This window comes from Anticarsia gemmatalis, chromosome 23, assembly GCF_050436995.1.
Source record: "Anticarsia gemmatalis isolate Benzon Research Colony breed Stoneville strain chromosome 23, ilAntGemm2 primary, whole genome shotgun sequence".
Classification (NCBI taxonomy): domain Eukaryota; kingdom Metazoa; phylum Arthropoda; class Insecta; order Lepidoptera; family Erebidae; genus Anticarsia; species Anticarsia gemmatalis.
The window spans coordinates 4,012,280-4,037,956 of NC_134767.1; the positions used below are offsets into that span (position 1 = coordinate 4,012,280).

Genomic DNA, 25,677 nt, shown 5'->3' on the forward strand with positions numbered 1-25,677 from the left:
CCTTTCATACCTGAAAGTTACTCAAAGCATTTTTTAAGGCAAAATCCTCAACCCACACTTAGTCAGCGTGGTGAATTCAAGATATACCCCTCTCTTGATTCATGAGGAAATTCTTGTACAGCAATGGGACATTCGTAAATTTAAAACAAAATTGTTATATTTTTTGAAAAGTAATTACTTTTGTGTGATTTAGTTAATTTTATTGTCGTATTCCTACAAGAGTTTTCGCTTCAGTTGATACCTTTATATATTTGAAGTATGATAACAATAGCTAAAAGGGAAATACACTTCACCTTACCTCTTTGAAATAAATAACAAATATTTAGAAAGCAAATTAAAATTAAACTAAAAGGTACTTAATTTTCGAAATATTTGACGTTTTAATATATAGGATTTACCTTATGATTTTCTTTTGATTTGTGATATAATCTTATTGTATAATGTTTTAAGAAATGTTCACGTGTACAATGTTTCTTAGGTTTTGTAAAAAATGAGGAGATTTTCCATTAATTCCTATCAAGTAGTATTAGGATTCTTCGAATATAAATCCACATTGATCAAATGTTTTTCAGAGAATCGTTAAAATTATATTAAGTTATAAAATAATGCTTTTATCTTTACATGAGGCCTTTGTAGAAGAGAAAGAACTGAAATAAAATACATGGTTTAAATACAAGATGTGTTTTGTATGGTAACTGTAGGAATTTCAGTAATTATTGTGTTCCTCTACTATGCATCACGAAATGATAGCAGAGACTTTGGCTAAGCATTCTACTTTCTAAAATGCGAGTATTATAATATACCCAAATACTTTTCTGAATTCGACGGATAGTCCCAGATGGAGCTCAATTAATATAATTTCATCTAACAATAATTATACTTATTAGGGGTCAATCAAACAACAACTTGTTAAATAATCGAAAATAACTTTAATTAATTTACTCTTAATTATTTTTTACACCAAACATCATAATCCCATAAACAATATAAACTAGCGGCTTATAAAATAGGGCATTTTTTGGTTTAACTACAACTAAAACGTAATATAATTAAATACGTTAGAACTACTTAAGAATTAATGGTTCTTGTGTCCTTATTTTAATATTTTTACACACACACACTTTACACTGTAACAAAGGTGAAATTTTTGCTTGTAGGAATGTTTAAAAGCGATTGGTGGGCCTTAAAAGACCCTTAGTCAGACTAAAGACAGCAAACTTGCATATGGAAAGAATCAACTACATCGATATATTTTCAGACGAAGATAAACCTCACAATCCACACTCCTTAATATGCACTGTTATTGACTTTGCAGTTTCCCTCTACAACCAGTCTTCCTTGATCATATCAGAAGCTTTCTCTGCTATCATAATAGTAGGTGCATTCGTATTTCCTCTTACAATCAAAGGCATGACTGAAGCATCAATGACTCTTAACTTCTCAATACCATATACTCTTAATCTTGGATCTACAACCGCTTCTTTATCGAATTTCGGACCCATCTTACATGTTCCAACTGGATGGTATATAGTAGAAGTATATTGTGTCATCAGGCATCTGAAATAATCATCGGTACCCCACAAGTGGCCTGAACAAGCTTCAACAGGTATTTTAACATAAGTTGCTCCAGCCGCTCTGAGCGGTTCCGTGTCTTCTAGTCGTACAGCATACCTACACGCATCAACCAAAGCTTCCATATCTTCCGGTTCAGTAAAGAATCTTGAATAAATCAGAGGTGGACCAAATATTGGATCTGTAGTATTCAATAATATAAATCCTCTGCTTTTTGGAGTTAACAACAAAGGTCTGACTGCAAGTCCGTCATAGAAGGCCAAAGGAAATATGTTCGTTGCTATATAAGTTGTCGGGTCTGAGTAAAAGTCTCTTACGTTTCTTCCATCGAAATGAAATTGGATGTTCGGGACATCTTCGTAATCTGTACTTATAAATGCAGTGATAGGCAATGTACCGGTGTTTGATAACGGTCCATTTTTAGGTAAATGTTGTTCATGATATTTGTGCACTTCTTCCATCAATTGTTCTTCGCTTACTGCTGTAGATGTTTTATTAGTCAGAGCAATGACCAGAGCATCAGTAGTCACATGATCTTGAAGATTACTGCCAACACTCAGTTCAGATAAAACTGGTATATTTAAACTCTTCAAATGATACTTCGGGCCGATGCCTGACAACATAAGTAATTTCGGAGAATTTATAGCCCCACTGCTCACGATTACTTCTTTATTTGCATGAGCCGTGTATATTTGTCCGTGTTTGAGGTATTCCACTCCAAAAGCTTCTTTAGTAATAGGATCAATCATAATTTTGGTAGCATATGCATTATTGATGATGTGCAGGTTCGGTCGCTTGTGTCTTACTGATCTAATGTATGCGTAGTTGGCTGAGAATCTTTGTCCAAACTTGGAAGTAGACTGAATGATATCAGCGCCCATTTGATTTTCACCGTTGAGGTCATTGACTGGTAAACCAGTTTCTTTGAAGGCTTCGAGGAGCATCATAGCGTTGGTGTCAAGGTATCGGAATCTCTCCACATTGACGGGGCCACCGGTTGAATGGTAGCGCGTATCGTGAGATTCTACGTCTTGATTGTCTTCTGCTTTCTTGAAGAATGGCAGTACCTGAATACAAAATAATACATTGATCTGGGGTTGAAAACATTAAACTATTTAATTAGTACAATGTTCAAATCCGAATGTACTAGTATGTTTATACAATTCTGATAAATAGCATAATCCGTAGAGTGAAAGATTAACTGGACTCAATTAGGGAGGGGTAAGGCCTCTGTAACTATGGGAGGGGACCATTGCCCAGCCATGGGACATTAATATGTTAAATTAATTTTATTTTTCTATGACATACTTCTCTATAACTCCATCCATGGTTACCAAGCTCCGACCATGCATCGAAGTCTCTCCTGTTCCCTCTTATGTACACCATGTAGTTGATCGCACTGGATCCTCCCATGGTCTTTCCTCTGCAACCATAAAAGTACTATTAATTTTCATAATATTATTGTTAAAGTTTCAAACCAAATTACGAATTGATACTGTTCTTAGAATGGTTAATTCGTGATTGATGTTGGTTTTGATATTATGATATAAATGAAGTTTTTAGTTATGAGAGGGTAAAAAGTGGTTCAAAATTGTTCGTTTCAATATAAACTCGTTGCCACAAGCTTTTTATTTTTATTTATATTTTTACTTTATATTTTTTATTTGCTTCTGGGCTCGACACTGTGTATCTAAATATGTTCGTGCTACAGTATAATTCGTAATTTGGGAAATTTATTAAATTATTTATTAACACATAAGTAACTAAGGGGGTTAAAAACATGCGACGACACACAAAAACAAACACAAAATCTAAAAAACAAACAACAATAACACACACTAAAAATAACAGAAACAAATTGGTGTTAAGCACATAAATTGTTTTTAAAAGACATCTACTTTCTACTACTGAAATGTTTCAACAATAATATAATATATGAACACATAAATGACTAAACATACACATATAACTACCACTAAAAGGTTTTAGGTATAATCTAAGATAAACCGACTAATTGATTTGACTATAGACTAAAATTGTTAAAGAGACACGAAATCCATACTCCATACTAATATTATAAATGCGAAAGTAACTCTGTCTGTCTGTTACTCAATCGCGCCTAAACTACTGAAGCAATTTGCATGAAATCTTATGGAGATATTTTGATACCCGAGAAAGGACATAGGCTATATATCATCACGCTACGACCAAAAGGAGCAGAGTACCAGTAATTAATGTTACAAAAACGGGGAAAAATTTCATCCATTCACTCTTATTGGACGCAAGCGAAGTTGCGCGGGTCAGCTAGTAAAATATAAAATTATATCGCTATCAGCCCTTACAATAAACACATTGAATATTATTTTACGTAAATTGATTACGTTTGTTACACGTTTCTTACATAATAGTCGAAATAAAACAAAATACAAAGAATATTCTGATAAATCTGTCGGCATCACGTCGCGTATCGAAGTGGCTTTTTTCCAATTTAAAAACTGTCAGTAGCAGAAGATTTTTGATGTTAAAACTTTGCGCTTATACAGGCAAGGAGCAATAGGTCAGTTTTATTCAAACAATATTGAAATATACCTATTTTAGAAGAAAATATTCTAAATTCTGATATACTTAGGATGATTTGATTTATGATATATAGGTAGATATTCTTGAATCTTTTACTTTGGGTTGTATAGAGATTGCTCCTTGATACATAGAAGTAAACTATAATGTTATAGTGCTGTGTACGACTTAGTTCAATGCGTCATAATTATATTGTCGCTAGTTTTCTGCAGTGCAAATAGTTCTTTCAAAGAAGCACTAATTGCGCTAAAAAGGGATTATTTTGTCATGATGGTACCTAACATCTGAGAGGTCAGTTTCAATTTTTAATATCTACACAAAAATTAACTAAAAATGTGTTAATATTGAACAAAAAACACAACACAACTACAAACATAAAAAAACACATTTAAAATAATTAGCATACTACTTCAATAAAAAGTATTCAAATGAATTACACTAGTCGAAATCAGTTGTAACTCTGCCCTAGTTCTGTTCAAGAAAATGAAAAAATGTAGCAGAGTAACTACAGATTTACTGACTAGTGAACAATATTACTTAGAGCATTTAAACTTATTACATTTCATAAGAAAATAATAAAATTATATATCGCTTGAAGACAGGCCTCATAAAATAGACCCTTATGACACGTATGTAAGGCTTGGTACACACAAATTCTGTTCGACAATTATCGGCCTAGCCGCCCGGCAAAGTCAAATATGTGTAGATGAATGTTCGGCAAAAATGTCACTTGACATCGCCACATCTGAATGTTTATACCGAATGTGACGATCGGACCCGATCGGCACAAGCCGTAGAAGTGCAGTAATTATTTTGAGTCAGGTTCATTATTCGATTAATATTGCCGAACCGAACGTGTCAAACTGAAAAGGTGTGAAGCAAGCCTAATAGAATATTATTCAGCATTCACCATAAATTTTAAGTTTACATGCTCCAAGATTAAAATAAAAATTATTACACTCTAAAACACGATTATAATTTTAGTAACAATTCTAAAATACGACTTAATTTAAATGAAAAGTTGACTTACCAATACGAAACAGTTTAGGGTTAAAAGTTTATGAGGATTATTTAGTTAATTAAAAGACATTTTAGCTTATTTTTTTTATTTACAATGACAAGAGTATGAACCTTACAAAGTTATATACAAATCAACAAATTTCGGAATATGAGGTAGATTGCTGCTCTGCTTTGCATATGTTAAGAAATTTAAAGAACACAAGTGTCAATGGTCCCATTCCTCTTTGATCATATCAGCTGCCTTCTCTCCAATCATCATACAAGGTGCATTAGTATTTCCTCTAACAATATGAGGCATTATAGACGCATCAGCAACTCTAAGATTCTCAATTCCATACACCTTCAATCTTGGATTGACGACTGCATTTTCGTCATAATGTGGACCCATTTTGCAAGTGCCTGAGGGGTGGTATATAGTCCCAGTATACCTCGTTATTACGCAAGCAAAATATCTATAAGTCCCCCATTTATATTGAGCGCAAGCCTCCACTAGTTTCCTTATAAACTTCACTCCATTTTCCTTAAAAGCTTTCGTGTCTTCCAATTTAGTCGCAAACTTTAGCGCCTCTACCAAAGTATCCAAATCCTTTTTAACTGTGAAGAATCTCGGATAAATCAGTGGTGGGCCGAAAGTAGGATCTGTTTTGTTCAAAGTTAAATATCCTCTGCTTTCCGGGTGTATGAGTATTGGTCTAACATTTATACCGTCGTAGTAAGAAAACGGGAATATGGACGTCGCTAAATATGTTGTAGGGTCGGTGTAAAAATCTCTCACGTTTCTTCCATCAAAATGAAATTGTATGTCCGGAACTGACTCATCTTCCTTAGAAAGTTTTGTTCTATGAAACGCTACTATGTGTAAAATACCAACAGAAGCTAGTGGATCATACTTATTTCTGTTTTTGGAATAATTTTTGATGCTTTGAAGCATTTGAGGTCCTTGTAACAGTGTTGATGTTTTATTACTAAGTCTCATTACTACCGCTTCCGTAGTAGCGTGATCTTGTAAATTGTGGCCTACTTTGAGATCTTTGATAACCGGAATATGTAGCGCTTCTAAATCTGCTTTCGGTCCAATACCAGACAACATTAAAATCCTTGGACTATTCAGTGCACCTGCACTTAATATTACTTCTTTTTTTGCACGCACTTCAAACCACTGACTGTTTTTTCTATAAACTACACCATAAGCTCTATTGTTGTCATCAATAAGTACCTTAGTCACAGTAGCATTAGTTCTTATGACTAGATTAGATCTTTTATGTCTAATAGGTCTTATAAATGCATCATTTGTTGAGACTCTCAGTCCTTCTTTAGACGTTGTTTGTGTAGTCATAGTTCCAATTTGCTGTTCTCCATTAAAATCGACCAAAGGAAATCCTTTCTCTCGAAAACTTTGCAGCAGTACTCCTACATTTTTATCAGCGAAGCTAAATCTTTCTACGTTAACGGGACCTCCTACTCCATGATGGTACAAATCTTTGGCTTCGATATCACGATTGTTTTCTGATTTCTTAAAGTAAGGTAGAACCTAAAAAAAAATCAAAATATTATTATTAGATGCTCAAACATGTTCTTAGAAATTATTGTTTTGTATGTTTTACAGTAAGACTTTACTCGGTTATTTCCATTTATTTATATTATACTTAAGAAACTCAAATTGAAAAGTGTATAATATATGGTTTTAAAATACCAAACATCCTGAGAGCAAAAAAATATACTGGCATAAAAAGCAAGAGGCTTTTGCCTTGGAAAAGTTGAAATAAAAATACATAAAGTCAATAATAAAATAACCAAGAGAAGTCTCACTATAAGCGTCAAAGCAAATCTAAAAGCCACAACAAGCAATTTGAAACTCAAATACATACAATTGCTGTCTATTAATTTAACACATAATACTTACATCCCTATAACTCCAGCCTACATTACCAAGATCGGCCCACTCGTCATAATCCCTCTTATTACCTCTCATGTACACCATGTAATTTATTGAGCTCGAACCTCCCATTACTCGCCCACTGTAATATAGATGTTAGTTAGTTTTATCAAGTTTTTTAGTTTTGCTTTTAAAAATCACGTTAGTAGGTTAAGTAGTTCACATTACATCCATTTAGTAATTCTACTAAATGAATGAAATTTAAGAATTTAATGAAATAATTAAAAAAATATTTCTTCTATTTTAGTGTTTTACTTCTTTTGACGCTACATATCTATACTAATATACTAATATAATAAAGCTGAAGAGTTTGTTTGTTTGATTGTTTGTTTGTTTGTTTGTTTGTTTGAACGCGCTAATCTCAGGAACTACTGGTCCGATTTGAAAAATTATTTCAGTGTTAGATAGCCCATTTATCGAGGAAGGCTATAGGCTATATAACATCACGCTACGGTCATTAGGAGCGGAGTAGCAACGAAAAATGTTACAAAAACGGGGAAAATTTTGACCCATTCTCTTAGGTGACGCAAGCAAAGTTGCGTGGGTCAGCTAGTGGTATTAATATAACGAGCGATAGAATTGTTTTTTAATTTATGTTAAGTCATTTTTGTAATAAAATATACGTCATTAATCCGAAGGAATGGTCAAATTGGCCCTTAGTGGTATGCGGACTAGATAAGACTTTGGTAAATAAAAAATGTTAGTAATGTTTTCAATATGTATAATTTTTGTGTAAACTCACACAAAAATTCAACTCAACACGTATTACTCAGATTTACTTAACCCCACAATAAAAAGCCTAAAATTCTAGTTATCCATTTTCAACATTTTTTTTTTAAATATTTTGTTTGCATACGAATTAAAATTTAGTGTCAGAGTAACATTATGAAATGAAAAATTCATAGAAAATCCTAATTGAAAGATTTTTTAAACCAAAAACAATTAGATTTAAAAGTAATCTTCAAATGTTTTTCGTTTTAATCCCTGTTTTAATATTCAAGAGCACGATACTTTAAAAAAATACTTTTTACATTATTTAATTACAGCTAAAACTATGCAAATATGATGTACTTTCATGAATGTAAATGGTTATCTTTAATAAATTGTTAAAATCAAGGAACAATTAAGAACTTCGAACAAAATCAGTAGAATATTCAGATATACTTACCACGCACATAAAGCACCTATTCTTAAATAATATTTGCTTATTCCGTGCTAATAAAACATAAGGAAACGGCAAAAAAATATTTCACCTGTACCTACCTACCACAAAATAAACACATCTCTATTATTAATAAGTCGAGATATTTCAATAAGTTGGCTCCAAACGATAGTCTAAAGTTAATCCGTGCCTAAACGTAGTCTATATGAAACTTGGCAAATGGTTGAAGTAGGGATGTTAGTCACCACATTAAATCCTCAACTCGTATCCACTTTGAAACAATAATTCACGTAGAATATTACAGGCTTATCGTCGTTCTCAGAACATTACACCCGTTTTGAATAAAATGTTAAACGTCCGGTTTTCTGGTGATGTTTCCATCATTCTAACATTTTCCAATCGTGTTTGAAAACTTTGTTTAAATATGGCGCGTGAAGAGTTATTATTATTCTTATATCGTATTAGTATTGTATTCCAATGTTAGTGGTCAACTTTGTTTCAAAGTTGCCCGAATTGCTTAATAAAATTAAGTAAACTAAATTTATTTCAAAGTTGCCCACTGTCATCTTAATTGACAACAACAAATATCACTATACGGTCATTATACCGCGCCAAGAGTTGCTTTACGCACTGTTGATCGTTTACCGACCGGTGAGCGCAACTGGTTATGACCGCCTCTGTAAAATTATAAGACAGGTAATACAATACCTCTAGAAGATTTTGCCAATGACTTGATAGTAATTTTCTTCTTCTAACATAGGCCAACACTCGAAAGGATTTCTAAAATTTCTTGATAGCTAGCCGGTAGCTAGAAGGTAGGTAGAAGCTACAGGTCAATCTGGAATCGGTTGAATCATTTCCAAGACCTCTCAATTGTAATTCCACATATTAAGCTGCTTACAGAAAAAATCCCTTTGTTGTAAAAAATACGTCACACATTAAAGTTTCATACCTCAGCCAAGCACAAGTCTGTCCTCTCTGTGCCCTACATGTCATCTCCTCAGGCTGGGTGCGGTACATCCAGTCGATGCTGGACCTTCCCAGCGTCGGAGCCAACGATGGCACGCTTGTCACATCTGGTTCCTCCGGACCAGCTTCTAGAAGAAGAATCTGAAAAGAAAATTGAATACAAATTAATAAACCACTCTCGCATTACAGAGATATACCTGCGCAACGTTCTGTGCCAAACTTTCTGCTAAACATGCTTGCAACGTTATTCAAGTCACCTACAACGTATCTGCCGAATTAACCTTTGTCGTAACACCGAACTTTTCGTTCCACGATTCACCAACAAAATGGTCAACCTTATAATGTCAAAGAAATTAAAGCCGTACGAGGGTTCTCGACATGGATTAACGACTGTTATCTTTATTGTTAACAATCGGGACCGACTTTTTACGTGCCCTTCGAAGTACGGAGACAATCAATTCAGGTACCAATATGCGGTCACCCATCTACGAAGTCACAATGCGCCAAGGGTTGCTTAACCCACAAATCATTTACCAACTGGTGAGCGCAACTGGCTATGAACGACAACGACCAACGTAGTGGTAGTTGGTATGATTTACCAACTACAACTCCGCATTTTTTTTTTATCTAGATGTGTGAAGAAACCGAAAGATAACGTAAGTCCATTACCGCTTTAGGTCATAAAATCAGTAATAACACACTCAAGTTCAACCTAAAAAGTAACTGGTACTATGAATCACGTGCGACTCAGCAGTTGCCAAAAAACTGGATTTCAGACTAGGAAATATGACCGTAAGATTATTACCGTCCCGAATTGATATGGGGTAAAAAATGATGTAGATATTTTATTTTGGACACGATTTATGCTGGCCTTGAACTTCGGGAAGGAAGATAAGCCGTTTTAGCGATCTGTCTAGTTGTCTTTGGATAAGTGTATTAGGTAGTAAGCTTACTTTACTTACTTACTTACTATGTTTTCGATAGATGAATGGTAAAATAATATTTGTGGTTATTTTTGGTATTATTCATTTTAGAACTTGAAATTTTTGGACAAAGTTTTAGAAATGCATCCACGTCTTATAGGATAGGGAGCGAGCTCATTGACATATTAACGAGAGTGACTAAACTCGGCTACTATTGATTGCAATATATTTTTCATAAGACTACTTTGTTTAACCCGGGATTCGAGAACGAGGCCTGGTGATTCGCAGTCTATATCACCGCCCCGACTACAAATACAATAAGTTTTCAATACCTACATAATTTATCAGAATCAACAAATAATTCCACACTCTAAAATGTTATAAAGTTATTCTAAAAAGCAAATCTGTGATATATCTCAGTGATCGTTCAATGAAGTAGAGGGCGTGTAACGTTCGTCGCAAGCCCTATAATCTAGGTCATGACCTTCACAAGTGATTTAAGTACTTGACCGAATGTCTACAAGAAATTATATCACTGAAAAAGTTAATTGCCTTGATGGTTGGTAGTAATTGTAAGTTGATAACGAAATGTTTTTAGTCGCGTCGCCGTCGGTTCAAAAAAGGATTTTGAAAGGTACTAATTTTTTTATTGCGATAAAACCAATCTTTTACATTAAAGTTTTTATGATATTCATAGTATTCATGTAATTCAGCATTTGATCGTACAAAATATGTAAAACTCGTGTAACACTTCACTTAAATATTTCGTGAAAATAAAGTATTCAGACCAAACTAAAGTATTACACGAACTACTAACACACTAGTTGCTAGTATCCAAAATAAACTCGGCAAAACCAACGTCCGAAAACTCCGTAACATCTATTAAATATCAAACGAAGTATGAAAACGTGGAGCGAGCCAGCGAATATTTCTCCAACATAAAAACGTAACTCATCTCTCGTTGAAAAGTTTGATTGGGTCTAAACTATCAGAATTAAATTAATTGGCGCTGCCCGGGCTTGATAAATGGAACTTGTTTATATTTTGGTTTCATGTTTCGTACCCCTACTATGTTTGTTTAAAATTTGCAATGAAAATTTTCGATCAATTCTCGGAATTGGTTGTAATTTGTTGGAATAATATTAGATTCAAATTATGTACGTAAATAAAAGTTGTAGTTAGTTTGTTCGTTGAAAATTTGGTTGGTTTCTGGTATTGGATAGGGAAATCAGTGCTCGTAATCCGTTAAAATATTACAAAAATCAAACAACATTATTTTGTGAGATTTGCAGACATTCTTTTATGTCTCTCTATATCTATAAGTTTGGATTGGCACTGCACAATTTAGTGCCAGTTTCAAAAATATGTATAGGAAAGCATCGTGATATATCATTGCTTGTCTAAAAATTGTTTAGCGTATTACTTGAGGGCTTGCAAAGCGATCCGCATTTTGTCAGATTGTGGGGGACTAACCTAACTCATATGGGAGGAGGTCCTTCCCAGCAGTGGGACATTCACGGGATGGAAAAACATTTTTGATAATACATATACATAACGAAAGTTTAAAAGTTACGATATTCTTAAATCTTTTTAAGTTCTACGATCGGGTTTAACTACGGATGCGACTCTATTTAATGATGTGAGGTAAGCGGTTCTCGTCTGGAAGCACGTAAAAAGTCATTAGACACCAGTCGTTAATTGCGTCTGGGAGGATTCTAGTACTACTTTCAAATACAGCACGCTAACCTATTAGTAAAGTCTTTCGGAATTGAAAGAGCTTAAGTCTCAGTCGAAATATAAGAGGAAGTGTAATTTTTGTTGTAGTAGGTTAAGGAAAATGCCGCTGTGGCAGCAGGTAGTGTATACGATTGCTGACCACGAGCTCTCGGGTTCGATTTCCGGGTCGGGTTAAATGCAATTATTGATCTTTCTTATGTACGTACATTTATTTTCTAAAGCAACAGGTTTGTTCCGGGTTACTATTGCAAATATTTATTTCAATAATTCTAATGAAATAAATATTTGCAATTTTATTTATTTATTTGTTAGAAAAAAACCTTTGAAATAACATGTCTGATTTGGGAATCGACGCCAGTACCCTGTGGCAAGCAGTAACCTATACTACTGATGAGACATCTACAACTCGAGCCGCAGTAGAAGTCATGTACAAAGTGAGTTGTTAATCGACTTCGTGTTATGATATTGGATAGTTTCGAGAACTATAACTCATAGTAGGGGTTTTATAGTTTCAAATTACGGCGCGTGTTCCCAAACTGAATTTGTTCTAATTATGTTTCCTCTGGCACGAATACAGGCTCTGCAACGGCGTACAAAAGATTTTTTCACCAGTCAAGCGAAATTCCTTGCATTTAATTCTTCTGACGCTGTGTCAATTTTCAGGCGAAGTTCTGATAGATTTTGTTTTGATTTTGAATAAACTTTTTCTTTATGCATTCCCAGTAAAAAATATCTACTAGATTTAGATCGGGGGAACGAGGATGCCATAAAATTGTACCACTGCGTTCGATCCATCTGCGAGGATACTCTTCGTTCAAATAAAAATAACATTTTTAGTGGCAAGAAAAGTGGCAAGTGTTATACCATTTTGAAATCTTGATTAAATGCGCCAACTTTTGAAATAACTTGCCAAGGGTAGTGTAGTACATTTTTTTTTCAGTATGAAGCGTCAAAGTTGACTAACGATATTTTTGAGAAAGATGACTCACTAAAACTTAAGTTTTTTTATTAAATTAACGATGTTTTGTGCATTAATTTGTTATACAATTAATAGCATATTTAATTAAAATCACGAAATTCAAAAAAACACAGCGAAATTGTGACATTGGTGATCACAGGACTTGAAAATGCGACCAAGGGTGTGGAATTTCAACTTTTTTGAAAAGTGTCTATTATTGCTGAACTAAGTGATATGGATTTTTTTTTTTTTTCTATAACCGGTATGACTTGGCCTTTTATCCTGTCTCGGATTATCGTTGAGTTTTGGGACACCCTGTATATAGTATAGTATAGTATAGTATATAGTATAGTATAGGGTTACAGAAATTGGGAATAGCTTTAGAAAATTTGGCCAACATGGAAGACTCAAGGTTTCAGCTTCTTCATTCCAGATGGAGACTTATGCTTTATGATGAAACAGTAATTTATATTTATTAAGTCAATTTACGGCGATCAAAATCAAGAGAAACAATCTCAAGAATAACGACAGCCGGCTATTGTTTAAAATTTAGGTAATCAATTATTATTGAATTGTGTGTGAATTGTCCCAAAATATTTATTTATTTATTTATTAATAGCAGTGACCACAAAAGTCACTCCCTTTTAAATACCAAAGGTTACCACTCCTTATTCCTTTATTTCGCAACAGAAACCCGCCATTTAAGCCGTGACAAAGTAATAATGCCTTTCTATCATTAAGGCTAAATTCCTGCGTGCCCACATTTGCAATCGCATAAATTGTTTCAAGTAAATGGCTATCAGTTCCGGAATCGATATTAACAATCTATAATTTATATATTGTTTGTTTGCATAATAAAACCGCGAAATTTTGTTCACTCATAAATTGAGCTTGACCGAGTATTTTAATTTAAATTTTGAACTGGTTTACATAACAAAATATGACTAGGTGACCGGTTCAAAGTTTCATCCCGTATTAATGTTAGACGTAAAGGTGTTGATAAAAAAAAATGCCTATGTTAGACGTCAAGTCTCGAGCTGTGGGTCCGATGTAGACAAATTAAACTTAGAACTGTTTAATATCTCTTTCAAAAACATATTGAAATTTGTTTGACGGATTAATTGTGAAAGTGGAACTATCAGATTTTCATATTTATAATAGTAATACGAATGTGTATTTATATTGCTATTTATAAAATATGAAGGATATAAGGTATAATTTATTTCCATTTTTTGGGAACTGCCTAATGATATTTGATTTGCAGCCTGCGAACGTATGCTATGCTCCGATGATTTAAATCCAATATGTCTTAATTAAACAAAGAACACGTAATTCAATGTTCATCTAAGTTAATCACCAAACCACTTAAAATCCTAAAAAAGCGTCATAATGTATAGTTTTTAAACTGCAAGCCAATTAACAATAACAAGAATCAAAAGCATTCCGTTTCAACGAAAGTTAGTTCCCATTTATTATGTTGCAAACTAGTACTGTACCAGCAAAACAGTATTGGCTTCGGTATCGGTCACACTGGTTAAAACTAGATGAAGCGGGTATGAACAAAATAATCAGTAAAATATTGTTTGATCGGATTGTGGTTCGTAGTGATAACATTTTATTTTAAAACTTAAGAGCAGTAAAAAAGGTAATTTAAATCAAAGAAGGTTTAGCGAAACATATCAAAATATATTTAGTAGCATTTTCAGAGTAGACTTATTTAATATTAAGTACGTTTTGCGTTATAATTATCAACATTTTCATTTTTTGTTACTGGTAACGCATATTTCATAGTATCTTGCCGAAAGGGGAAACAAGTGGTTAAATTTTTATAGAGAATTGTTACATATATTTCTGAATTAAGTATAATATTGTATAAAGGATCTGTCAAATATTCAAAACTATTCTTCAAAAAAAGTAATATCTAATGTTGGAGACTAGCCTACAGTCGTCAAAACTTAGTAAGTATTTAGTTGTGACAGTATGACTACACCCTAACCGGGTACAGCAGCGATTGTGAAACTTTTTCGCTTTGGGACCCAAGTCTCATTGTTTTATGTACCATAGAGTTAGTTTCACTAGATACGTTACTTATTTACTGTGCGTTTCCTTGAGTTGATGTTTTGTGTGACTTATTGTACTAATCGGTTAAGATTGTTTGATAACTATTGTGCAAATTGTGAATGGATTTGGTGTGTTTTAATTTTTAAAAACATAGTGCATTTATCTCTCGTGTTATATTTCTGCTAAAACTTATGATCATTCCAGGATAAAATTTATCATCCAGTCATACTTTGTCTAAATTAGTTTAACTGTTTTGACCTGACAAAAGTATTAAAAAATATATGAAGATTTTCGGGCAGTTCCTTGTAGTCTTACCACGTAGTACCATCGCAATTTACCAAAGCACTTATTGTAATTGTGTGCGAGTATGTATATGTATAAAGCAATATGCAATAAAAATTATAAAATTACAGTCTATTGTAATCAAATCACTCATCAATCAAAACAATCAACCGTAGTGCGAATATTATATTTTGTTCACACTATTATACCTTAACATAAATCCTATTATTATATTATATTGATTGACAGTTGATGAAAAATTTCCCGCGATTCTATTCGGACAGTCAATTTATAATCTGTCATTTGTGAAATTGATTCTAATTAGTTCAACAAAAAAAGAGAGTATTAGGAAATATTGAAACACATACTTATATAATACCACGCCTCTTATACTCGAAGGTGTAGACAGCGGTGTATGAAATATATCGCAATATTATATGTTTTGCCTTTTACATAGTTAATTCTATGTTATAGAGGCCTATTGCTAGGGATATTACTAAATACGGATGAAAAAATATGTATAATGAGTGTTTCGTTTGCCATGTTGCATATAGATTGAACAATGAACAGCCTATTATTTAATGTATAATAGAATACGCGCGTAATTAACGCGAACACGCATTTTTACGGTTGCACTCGCCATGGTCGTAGGCTGACCACGGCGAGTGCAACCTGCGCCGAAACGTTAGGCATTTTAAGGTAAAATGCGTGTTCCCGTATTTTGTTATACATTAATCATGCAACGCCATAAAATCCAATTATTTGTACAATAGTAATTATTTTCTAAATACTTAATGTTGCAAACAACAAAAAAACTATCATTGATTGTCACTATTCAGAGTATTGAAGTCAATCTATTGCGAAACTCGTACAATGAAGTGACACACAGTGCTCAATGTCTAAAAGGTAACATGAAGCAATAGTATTGTTGCCTTTAATGACTTTTTAACAATAAAGTGTTTTCTAAGTTGCTGAAGGATCTATGTTGTGTAAAGAAACGTGTGTATTGATACTATTGAGAGCACTTTTATGCCTTCAGAAAGGTAATAATGCCCGGTGCAGAATAAAAGTATTGTAATCAACCGAATTTTTGGTCTTGGTGAAAAGGCATCCGATTTCTGTCGGTCTTGGGTTCAATTCTTTTACAGGATAAGTGCTACTTGCGTCAATATTTTTCATACATACATTGTTGAGTAGGTACACCTATTTATTTTAAAAAGTAATCATCATGTAACAAAATGCCTTTCTGGCTTTTTTAGAGTTGAGTAACGAGTGATCCAAAATTACTATAACTTACTGACAGGACTTTTCTTAATTTGTAGGAAATGTCTTATTTATTTTTGTATTTTATTTATTTATTCCGTTATTTCAGGCAACCTGAGGTCCGTAGTAATCAGTAAACAAAATACAATTTAAAAATATAAATAGTCTAATACATACAAAGTATGACTTATTCTAAATGACACGTAATCCAGGTGTCTCATGCCATAAATTTTTAATGTCTCAATAATAAATTATTTATATCGCCCCGAATTTTGTAATAAACGGATCTCATCCAGTATTTTAATTCTTCGCAAGTCCATTCGAAACTTCTGTTAAGACATACTAATTTAAAGACGATCTCAGATAGCGATAACCAGAATGAGGGTAATAGTGTTTATCTTTTGTACTTTATTTTTAAGTTATTTATTAAATATCTGGAGCTCTGTATGTTTCAGGGAATAATAAATTCGATCTATCAACTCAATCGTACTGATTGTAGAGAATCAACCTTTATAAAGTCGGTCTATCAAGTATGAAGAGTTTGACATTTCAAATTTACTGCCGAAATAGTTCCTCCGGCACCCGCTAGAGGTACTTATCCGATTTTTACATAATTTTTTTTTCATAGCTAGCCGGTTGTCGTCAATAGCCGCTAGCCGTAGTTGATGTAGAGAATCGCTCTACTAAACAGTTTAAGGTGTCAACATAATCGTAACTTTATTAAATTAGAGGTATTAACAGTAGTGCGATTTTCCACAGTTGGCACTATCGAGTAACGTGAGTTTGACATTCAAAACGTACTGCCAAAACAGCTTCTACGGCGCCCGCTAGGGGCGCTAATCAGGGGGGCTATAACGTATCTCATTTGACAACCATTTAAAAGTCACTATGTTGTGCATTGCCTTCTTCCTTACATTATAGTAATTAACACGTTAAGTCAAAGCAGAAATGTACTGAATAGTGACTATCAATTTGACGTACACTAGTTGTCAAATGAGATACGTGATAAGCCCGCTGATTTTTGTATAATCATTTCTCGAAAGTTAGACAAGTTTTCGATAATCGATAGCACTAGAGAATCGCGCGACAGTAGTTACAATACGATTCTCTACAGTCGGTACAATCGCGCTATTGAACAGCTTAAAGTGTCAACAAATTTTAATAATTACTAAATTATTTACCATTTAAAACGTTAAAAATTTATTAAAACAAGTACAAACGAACACGTAACACACAAACACATAAATTAAACCTAACTTATTAATTATTCGAATTAAAAATGATATCTGTTTTATAACCTCGTCTGTGTCAAAAAGAGGTTTTTTAAAATAAATGTGGGTACAAAGGTTTTGAAAGTACACGTGCGTGCAAGGTTTACTCGATCTTGGACAGTTAAGATATATCGTAACATATTATTGCTAAATGGTGCCCTTGACCTAAGGTGGGTTCGACAGGTGTGGGCCTATTTTGTTTAGTAAACAAAAACCAAAAATGCATTAAATTTTGTACGTAAAATAATAAAAATTACGGTAAAGCATGTTATGACTTCTGTCTGGTAATCGAAAACCAAAAGCGTTTAATTTTGACTTTTAAGTGTGGTGAAAAAGATTTTCTGATTTCTATAGGTACACGTCTGGTAATCCTGTGAAGTTTTTGAACACATTTATTGATAGATAATTTACTTCTATATGCATAAGTTAATGTATAGAAAGTGAATATTATCGTTATTCTTGATTTGATACGAATAATCTTTACTGTTTCTTGTCTCTTTAAAAAGAGCATTTTTTTATTCAAGTAGTTCGTTCACAGTTTCACTTGCACATATTGAGTAGGTTAGTTATGTTAGATAACCTTTAATATGTATTGAAATAATCAGATATCCTTCATTGTGAACGTAGCTCATATATCATACACATTTTTTTTAGATTTGTCTATTTTGTAGTTGCAGAAAATAACGTGTTCAAAGAAAATAACTTCTCATTCTTCTTCTTATCGTATGGTTAGTGGTCAACCTAGTGTCAAAGTTGTTCAAGCCGCCCGAAGGTCTTTGACGTGGCTTAACGACTGTTTTCTTAATGGACAACAACCGGGACCAACTTTTTACGTGCCCTTCGAAGCACGGAGACGCCTTGTTCAAGTACCACTATGCGGTCACCCATCTATGAAATGACCGCGCCAAGGTTTGCTTAATCCACAGATCGTTTACTGACCGGTGAGCGCAACTGGCTAAAGGCGCCTCTTAACTTCTCATTTAAATCATAATATATCAGAATAAATCTTTCGCTACGTATTACATGAATAACCATACCATTATACTAATACCACAAGATCAATAAAATCTATTTATAACTATAATAAGCGGTACAATATAAATAACAACTACAGCTGCTGAACCGCAAGTAGCGAATATCTTCGGTTTAGCCTCACTCAAGGTCACGTGGTGTAATCGGTCATTGAACTTCAATAGACGTTCTTGATTTAGTATTGAATAGTTTTGGCTTTCGAAATGAATATTAATAATTTATTGGTTGAATTTTGGCTGTGTGCCGGTGGTGATAGATTTTCTGTAGTTTTAAATATTAGCGAAAATGACTATTTTTGTAGGTCTATAAAAAAAGTACGTACATTGTTTATTTAAGACTAAAAAAAATGTAACTGAGTGTTTCAAAAACAGTGAATGCCGTATAAAGAATGTTACTTAACATAATAATATGCACGAATATTATTGACATTTGTTTTATAATAATATTGGTTGGTTTTGATTTAGTAATTTGCTTTAAAAGTACAGTTTAAAAAAGGGTTACACAATTTATTTTTATTAGCGATTGTAATAAAAAGAGGCGTCTGTTTTCAACAAAAACTTTGTCGACACAATTTTGATATAATCGGAGTCACAATCACAAACCAATAAAGTAAACTAGAAAATTGAGTTCAAGGTGGGAATGCAAAAAAGTTCATAAAATACAATTTATATTTTAAAGAAGTATGTATATTTATAAAATTAACGTTCAATAATTCAATAACTCTAATGTGAGAATGAAACATATTATTAAAAAAATGCAAGTGGATGATTTAATACACCTCTGCCTTAAATTGGGTATAACAGGTACATATAATGTATGTAACTTTAATTAGCATTTATTTACAAACCATTTGACCCACGAATTGTACTTTGAACGGTTTTTTTTGTTTTTTTATATCTAGAGTTACCACTCCAATAGTAAAAAATCCTTTTCTAAAGGAAAGAGAAATTCACAACAAAATATCTATCTTATATTTCTCTATAACCTTCTCGCTCTGAGTTATCACCATACATTTAGTTAAAATCTCAGTTTTCTTATAACATTCAAATACATTATATAGCCGATTACCTAAACACGAGCCGAACGCTGATAATTATATATTTTTACGGTCGAAAGAATAAAAATCTGAAGTGCATGGGTGCAACACTGGTTGCTCAACTATTGCTCAACGGATTACAATGGCGTGCATGCAGTTTTTAATTGGACAACTTTATGACCGTGGTTGCACTTGTGCACTTGTAGTGAATTGGAAACCTTTGATATGGATTATATTGAAGTACTAGCATCTACCTGTGACTTTATTCATGAGTTTTTTTTTGTAGTTATAATGTCAGGGCAGTGATTATTATCGAGTAGTATAAATTGACACCTTCTACGTCATTGGTCGATAGTTGGAACCCGAGGCACCACATCAATATTTTGAAATTATGTGTGTATTAGAAATAATTATCACAAGAAAGAAATCATCGTGATGAAACCTTGCATGCCTAAAATATTTTTTTCACGGCAAGCAAAGTCCCTAAAAACCTTTGTTGTTGTGGACTTAAGCCCTTGACCCCTCCCTCATTCGGGAAGATACCCTTGCCCAGCAGTGGGATAACCACGGGTAAAAAAATATGTTCTAATCCAGACCCCCATTCATCTTGGTCTAAAAAAGGACCAAAGATTTGTCAATATAATATCGTAAACTTTCAAATTGATAACATAACTAGGAACTGCTAGATACTAATCGAGTAGAAGGCAACTCGGCCCTTTTCAAGATCACTGAGCTAATCGAACATCACCAGTTAATTAGATTGGAACAATGTCTCAATCATCCGCTCTTAACCTTGGTCTAGCATGTTTTCTCCGACAAATCGTTCGTTTATTCCCATTATGTTGTATTGTCTGACATTAGCAGTGATTCATTGATTTCATCACTCATTGCAAATCAATGGCATTTAAAGGAAAATCTCAGTAATTTGCATGAAAACACTTTTTGTTTATAATTATAGATGCGGAAACATTTTAATTATTAGTTATTTCCAATTAATTCAAATAACAAGCTTTTTTTATTTTACTTTTTGGAATTAAAATCTGTTTGGGAAATAATATAAATCTTGGGCTAATACATTCGAATTGGTATTATTGAAATTTAGAGAAACATAACATTGCTATTAGTTGACAATGAAGTATGTATATAATAATAATGGCTGGTTTCACCACTTCTGCAAAAGTCTCAGTTAGCATATCTAGTTGTTTTGTTTGTTGTTTGTTTATCGTATGGTTAGTGGTCAACCTAGTGTCAAAGTTGTTCAAGCCGCCCGAGCGGCCTTTGACGTGGCTTAACGACTGTTATCTTAGGAGACAACAGCCGGGACCGACTCTTTACGTGCCCTCCGAAGCACGGAGACGCCCAGTTCAAATATCACTATGCGGTCACCCATCTATGGAATAACCGCGCCAAGGGTTGCTTAACCCACAGATCGTTTACCGACCGGTGAGCGCAACTGGCTATGGGCGCCTCGTAATTTGCTGTCACTACATCTATGGGTAATTAAGTTATCTGACACCAACTGGCACCAAGCTTATAAAAATAATATAAAACTATTATATTCTTCAATTCTACGTAACGTATCTATTATTTATTTTCAGTTGAATTGTCTGATCTCCTACAATAGTCTTGGACCAATCTCTAATATCCTTAATGCCTGCACTGACATCGGCTGTTGATATAGATCAAGAGAAGATCACTGCAAAGCTAGTTCTCTTTAGACTTTACTGTTGCCAGATATAGTCGGAAAGGAATTAGATTAATTGAAACTATGGAACAAATATATTGTAAAAACAATCTGTACATGAGTGATACCTGCTACTATTTGAGTACATATCTGTTTGTCACGCAATAACATCGAAATGGCTAGACTGTTTTATATTCAATAGATTGTTTTTTTTATATATCCCTGGGCTGGACTCGGAAGGACATTTGCACAGATGTGAATTTACACTCAGACAAAGAGACTAATAACTTCCTTAAAACTATTTTTTCCTGTTTCATTTTAATACACTTAGTACTTTTAAACAGTCAAAACCCATATAAAATTATTACAGTAATGAAAAACAAAATCCCCAACCCTCACTTGGCCAGCGTGGTTGCCTAACCCCTTCCACGTTCAGGTTGAGGCCCTTGCCCAGCAGTGAGACAGCCACGGGTTTACAAAAAAAAGGAAAAACATATATAGCGAATTACCTAAAACACTTTACCACTTACTTTACAATGTGATATAAATAATGTAGCAGACAAGGTTATAAATAAAAAAGCAATTATAAAAATGACCGACCAAGTTCAAACTGAATTTTACTTAAAATAGGTGAAACGATTTGTGTGAATGTTCGACAATTACTTAATCGCATTCTTAGTTACAATTCATAAGTCACGATTACCAATCTAAGTCTAAATATAGAACCTTACATAGAGTTAAAACAAGTATCGTTTTGCGAAATATTGCTTGTTAGACAAAATGTATAAATGTGAATGAAGTAAAGAATCGTACTAAGTGTCGTTCTCTGGTCTCTGTCTACTTGTATGGAAAGAAGGCGAGATTTTGTGTGCTAGTTGATGTATGCTAGTTAGATGTGAATAAATAAGTGTTACTATTTTTAACCCATTTCTGCGCCACTGCTCTTAATTAAGAAAGGGATTAGGCCTTGAGTCCACCGCGCTGACCGAGTGCGGGTTGAGGACTGAGGGCATGCCTTCAAAAAATGGGTTAAACAAATTTTGGGTATATAATGTTATCACGATGCTTGTCTTCAGCGTTATATTAAAAGTGTTAATTATCAAAATATATATATATATATAGATTGAATTCCATTCGCCTCTACCTACCCCTATGGGAAGAAGGCTCGGTAAATCTAAGAAAATCTGCATCTATTTTGAATATGTAAAAATGGTCATAAGTTAAAAGTACTTGTTACACAATACATATGTCATACTTATTAAAATATCTGGGGGCACGGAAGTGCCCCCGCAAGTCGAGCAAAAAAAAAGCGGCACGGCCGTAACATCCTTTTCTCGAAGCAATTCGGGCTATTTTTGACACCCCTATAATTTCGTAGTGGATAAAACAAGAAGCCTGGATTTTCAGCAACTAATCAGTCATTGTATAAACACGGTATATTTAAAATTTCAGCCAATTTGAACCAGTAGTTTAAGAATGACAACTTGTTAAAATTTTGAATTTTGTCACTCACTGATTCACTGACTCACTGACTCACCGATCATCAAAAGTCTAAGGTACTTCTAGCAGACTTAGAAGCTTAAAATTTAGAATACAAATAGGGTTTAGTGTCTTAATCATGGGAAAAATTCAATATTTTCTAATTTCGGTCAAGTTTTCTAAATACACTAACTGCAACAATAACTTTGTAATCCCATATAAATGTATAAGATTACAAGGTTACATTTGCAGTTAATGAATTAAATTATTATTTCTGTAGAAAATAAAATAAATAGGTGTAAATATGTATCTACTATATGAGACATAACGGGAGTGGGTATAGGGTGGGTAAGGGTGTTTAGCCCATGAAACTGAACAACATTCCCATAGGAAAATATGTTGAATTATGAAAAAAATACGGCTTTCCATACAAATTGGACTTATGTTTGCTCTATTCGCTCTACAAAAAGAAGTGAGATGCCATCAAAAACATTCTGTAAAAACCTCAAGTCTCGCCGTAAAAAATTGTGAGATCTATATAATACCAAGTCGATTAATCTATTTAGTGTCTACTTAAAGGACCTTCTGTCTTAAGTTATTACGTATGTTATTATCATGCCAATTTAAAAAAAAAAACCTTTAAAACAAATAGATCGACTTGGTCATCGCAAGAAAACACAAATTCGCCATTAACATTTCAGGAGCATTAACTTCTCGTCGTGCTGTGTGTGATACATACTAATAATCAAATCATGCGATGGCCAGGTCGGTCTATTTGTTTTAAAGGTATTTTTTTTTAAATTGGCATGATAATAACATACGTAATAACTTAAGACAGAAGGTCCTTTAAGTAGACACTAAATAGATTAATCGACTTGGTATTATATAGATCTCACAATTTTTTACGGCGAGACTTGAGGTTTTTACAGAATGTTTTTGATGGCATTATGTTGTTATTCCACTGTGTGTATTTTATAAACGAACTAAATCATTATTATTAAATATAATAAATTGTAAGCAAATTAAATTTAAATAATTTATACTGGAATTGTGTTATTGCCTGTATATTTGCATTAATTAAAAATAATTATTTTGAAAATTTACACTTCATTTTAAGTCAATTTGTTATTCTATATTATTTCGTAATCAGGTAAAAATTTACGCTGAAAATAATCATTGGAATACGCGCTTAAATTTATAAATAATTTATATGAGTATGATGAGTAGGCGTTTGCATATTATATACACGAAAATATTTTGCAAAACCAATTCAAATACTTTAACTGTTTTTTTAGGAATGTGGCCCACTCACAGCGATAATATTCTCATGTTTTTTGAATTGAATACCTGAAATATTTACGGAATGTGATAACTGTCGTAAAAAAAATAATACTGACTGAAGCTACATTCATTGTCATCTAGTCATTATTCTCATTCAAACCTTACCAAAACATAAGTAAAAAAAAAGATCTTACCTTCCACTTTTTGACTTCAGACAGTCTGCTTGCAACAACACATCCTGCTGAACCAGCGCCGACTACAATAAAGTCGTATGTCTCATAAGCTTGTCTCTTTTCTCTTCTCTTCCCTTTTTCCACCTTCTGTTTAACAGCTGCTGCCGAAGACCCAGCACTTTCCACATCCAAACTCCTCTTTAGATAATTATAGCTCGGTGAACTTTCATACTTAGCAAAAGGGTTCTCATAGCCCTTTGAAAATGGGTCTGTTTTTGAATACTCCTTATCAAAATCGAAATGAGGGAAGTACGAAGACGTGTGTGATATTCCTTCACTGTAACCTGGACCATGACTTCTTACTTTTGAAGAATATTTAGGCAAGAAATCATCGTGTAACACAGGGCCTAGTGAAGGCACAGAAGAATGATCACTGCTGTATGTAGGTCGTAAAGGTACATCATCAAAACTGCTAAAGCTTGAAAATCCGGGACTTGGACTGTGATATTTCCAATCATAGTCATTTTCAGGCTTCAAACTCATTGTGGTCCCTCCATACAACTGGGAGATTAAAGCAAGGAACATATACCCGGTTGGGGAACATTGTGTTAAAGTCCCGTGTTGCTCGGGACATATAGATGCTATGTTCGCAGGAACCCAACTTTGGCCGGACATTTTTGACCACGTTTAGCACAGTTTCACTCGCGGCACATTACTCGTCTGGTTGTCACGGTAACTAAAGGTACAATGCTACGGTGCGATGTTGAGTTAACAGGTGGGAGTTCCAATCTCTTTACCTATTGTTCGTGTATTAACGATAATTTAGAGAGTAAGGTTGCAACGGCTTTCAATGCGTGGGTTGTGTGTGTCGATAGATTTTTGTTGGATTTTTGTTTTTGTTAGCAAATTAATACAATTGTCAAGATTTTGCAATATATTCGTTCATTGTATTTTAAATATTGTAAATTACAAATCAGCATTAGAGCGGATGAATTAGCTAATAGTACGTGATAAGCTGAAACTAATTTCATTTTCTTTACAAACTAAAAATAAAGAGATATAATAAAGAAATATTGACACAAATTATAACAATGTACATTTTTTTTACTAATACATACATTTTTTAAAGTTAATTTAATTGGCGACAAATTGCTCTTGAATAAACATTTTTAATTATACTTATTTCTTCGTGACTGGTTTTTCATACAATATATTACAATCTAACAATAAATCTCATGGTGTCGCGTGAGTTTGTCATACA

General features: G+C 33.5%; 2 protein-coding genes across 2 annotated transcripts; both read right to left on the minus strand.

Moving 5' to 3' along the window:
- Nucleotides 1–906: 906 nt before the first annotated feature.
- LOC142983127 (glucose dehydrogenase [FAD, quinone]-like) lies at nucleotides 907–25,193 on the minus strand. The gene is made up of 4 exons (XM_076129970.1): nucleotides 24,438–25,193; nucleotides 9,220–9,377; nucleotides 2,881–2,995; nucleotides 907–2,639 (listed from the first exon to the last, which is right to left on the minus strand). Exons 1-4 carry the CDS (start codon nucleotides 25,089–25,091, stop codon nucleotides 1,323–1,325), a joined length of 2,244 nt encoding a protein of 747 aa, XP_075986085.1. The 5' UTR covers nucleotides 25,092–25,193; the 3' UTR covers nucleotides 907–1,322.
- LOC142983128 (glucose dehydrogenase [FAD, quinone]-like) lies at nucleotides 5,239–7,884 on the minus strand. The gene is made up of 2 exons (XM_076129972.1): nucleotides 7,073–7,884; nucleotides 5,239–6,700 (listed from the first exon to the last, which is right to left on the minus strand). The coding sequence occupies exons 1-2, from the start codon at nucleotides 7,175–7,177 to the stop codon at nucleotides 5,375–5,377; spliced, it is 1,431 nt and encodes a 476-aa protein (XP_075986087.1). The 5' UTR covers nucleotides 7,178–7,884; the 3' UTR covers nucleotides 5,239–5,374.
- Nucleotides 25,194–25,677: the final 484 nt, after the last annotated feature.

What these genes read in the sequence shown, in the direction of transcription:
- LOC142983128 (XM_076129972.1), bottom strand. Translation starts at nt 7,177, where the DNA reads ATGGGAGGTTCGAGCTCAATAAATTACATGGTGTACATGAGAGGTAAT. An exon ending in TAGGCTGGAGTTATAGGGAT is followed by an intron (nt 6,701 to 7,072) that starts GTAAGTATTATG and finishes ATTTTTTTTTAG; the next exon opens with GTTCTACCTTACTTTAAGAA.
- LOC142983127 (XM_076129970.1), bottom strand. Translation starts at nt 25,091, where the DNA reads ATGTCCGGCCAAAGTTGGGTTCCTGCGAACATAGCATCTATATGTCCC. An exon ending in CAGACTTGTGCTTGGCTGAG is followed by an intron (nt 2,996 to 9,219) that starts GTATGAAACTTT and finishes TTATGGTTGCAG; the next exon opens with AGGAAAGACCATGGGAGGAT. An exon ending in ATGGATGGAGTTATAGAGAA is followed by an intron (nt 2,640 to 2,880) that starts GTATGTCATAGA and finishes TTTTGTATTCAG; the next exon opens with GTACTGCCATTCTTCAAGAA.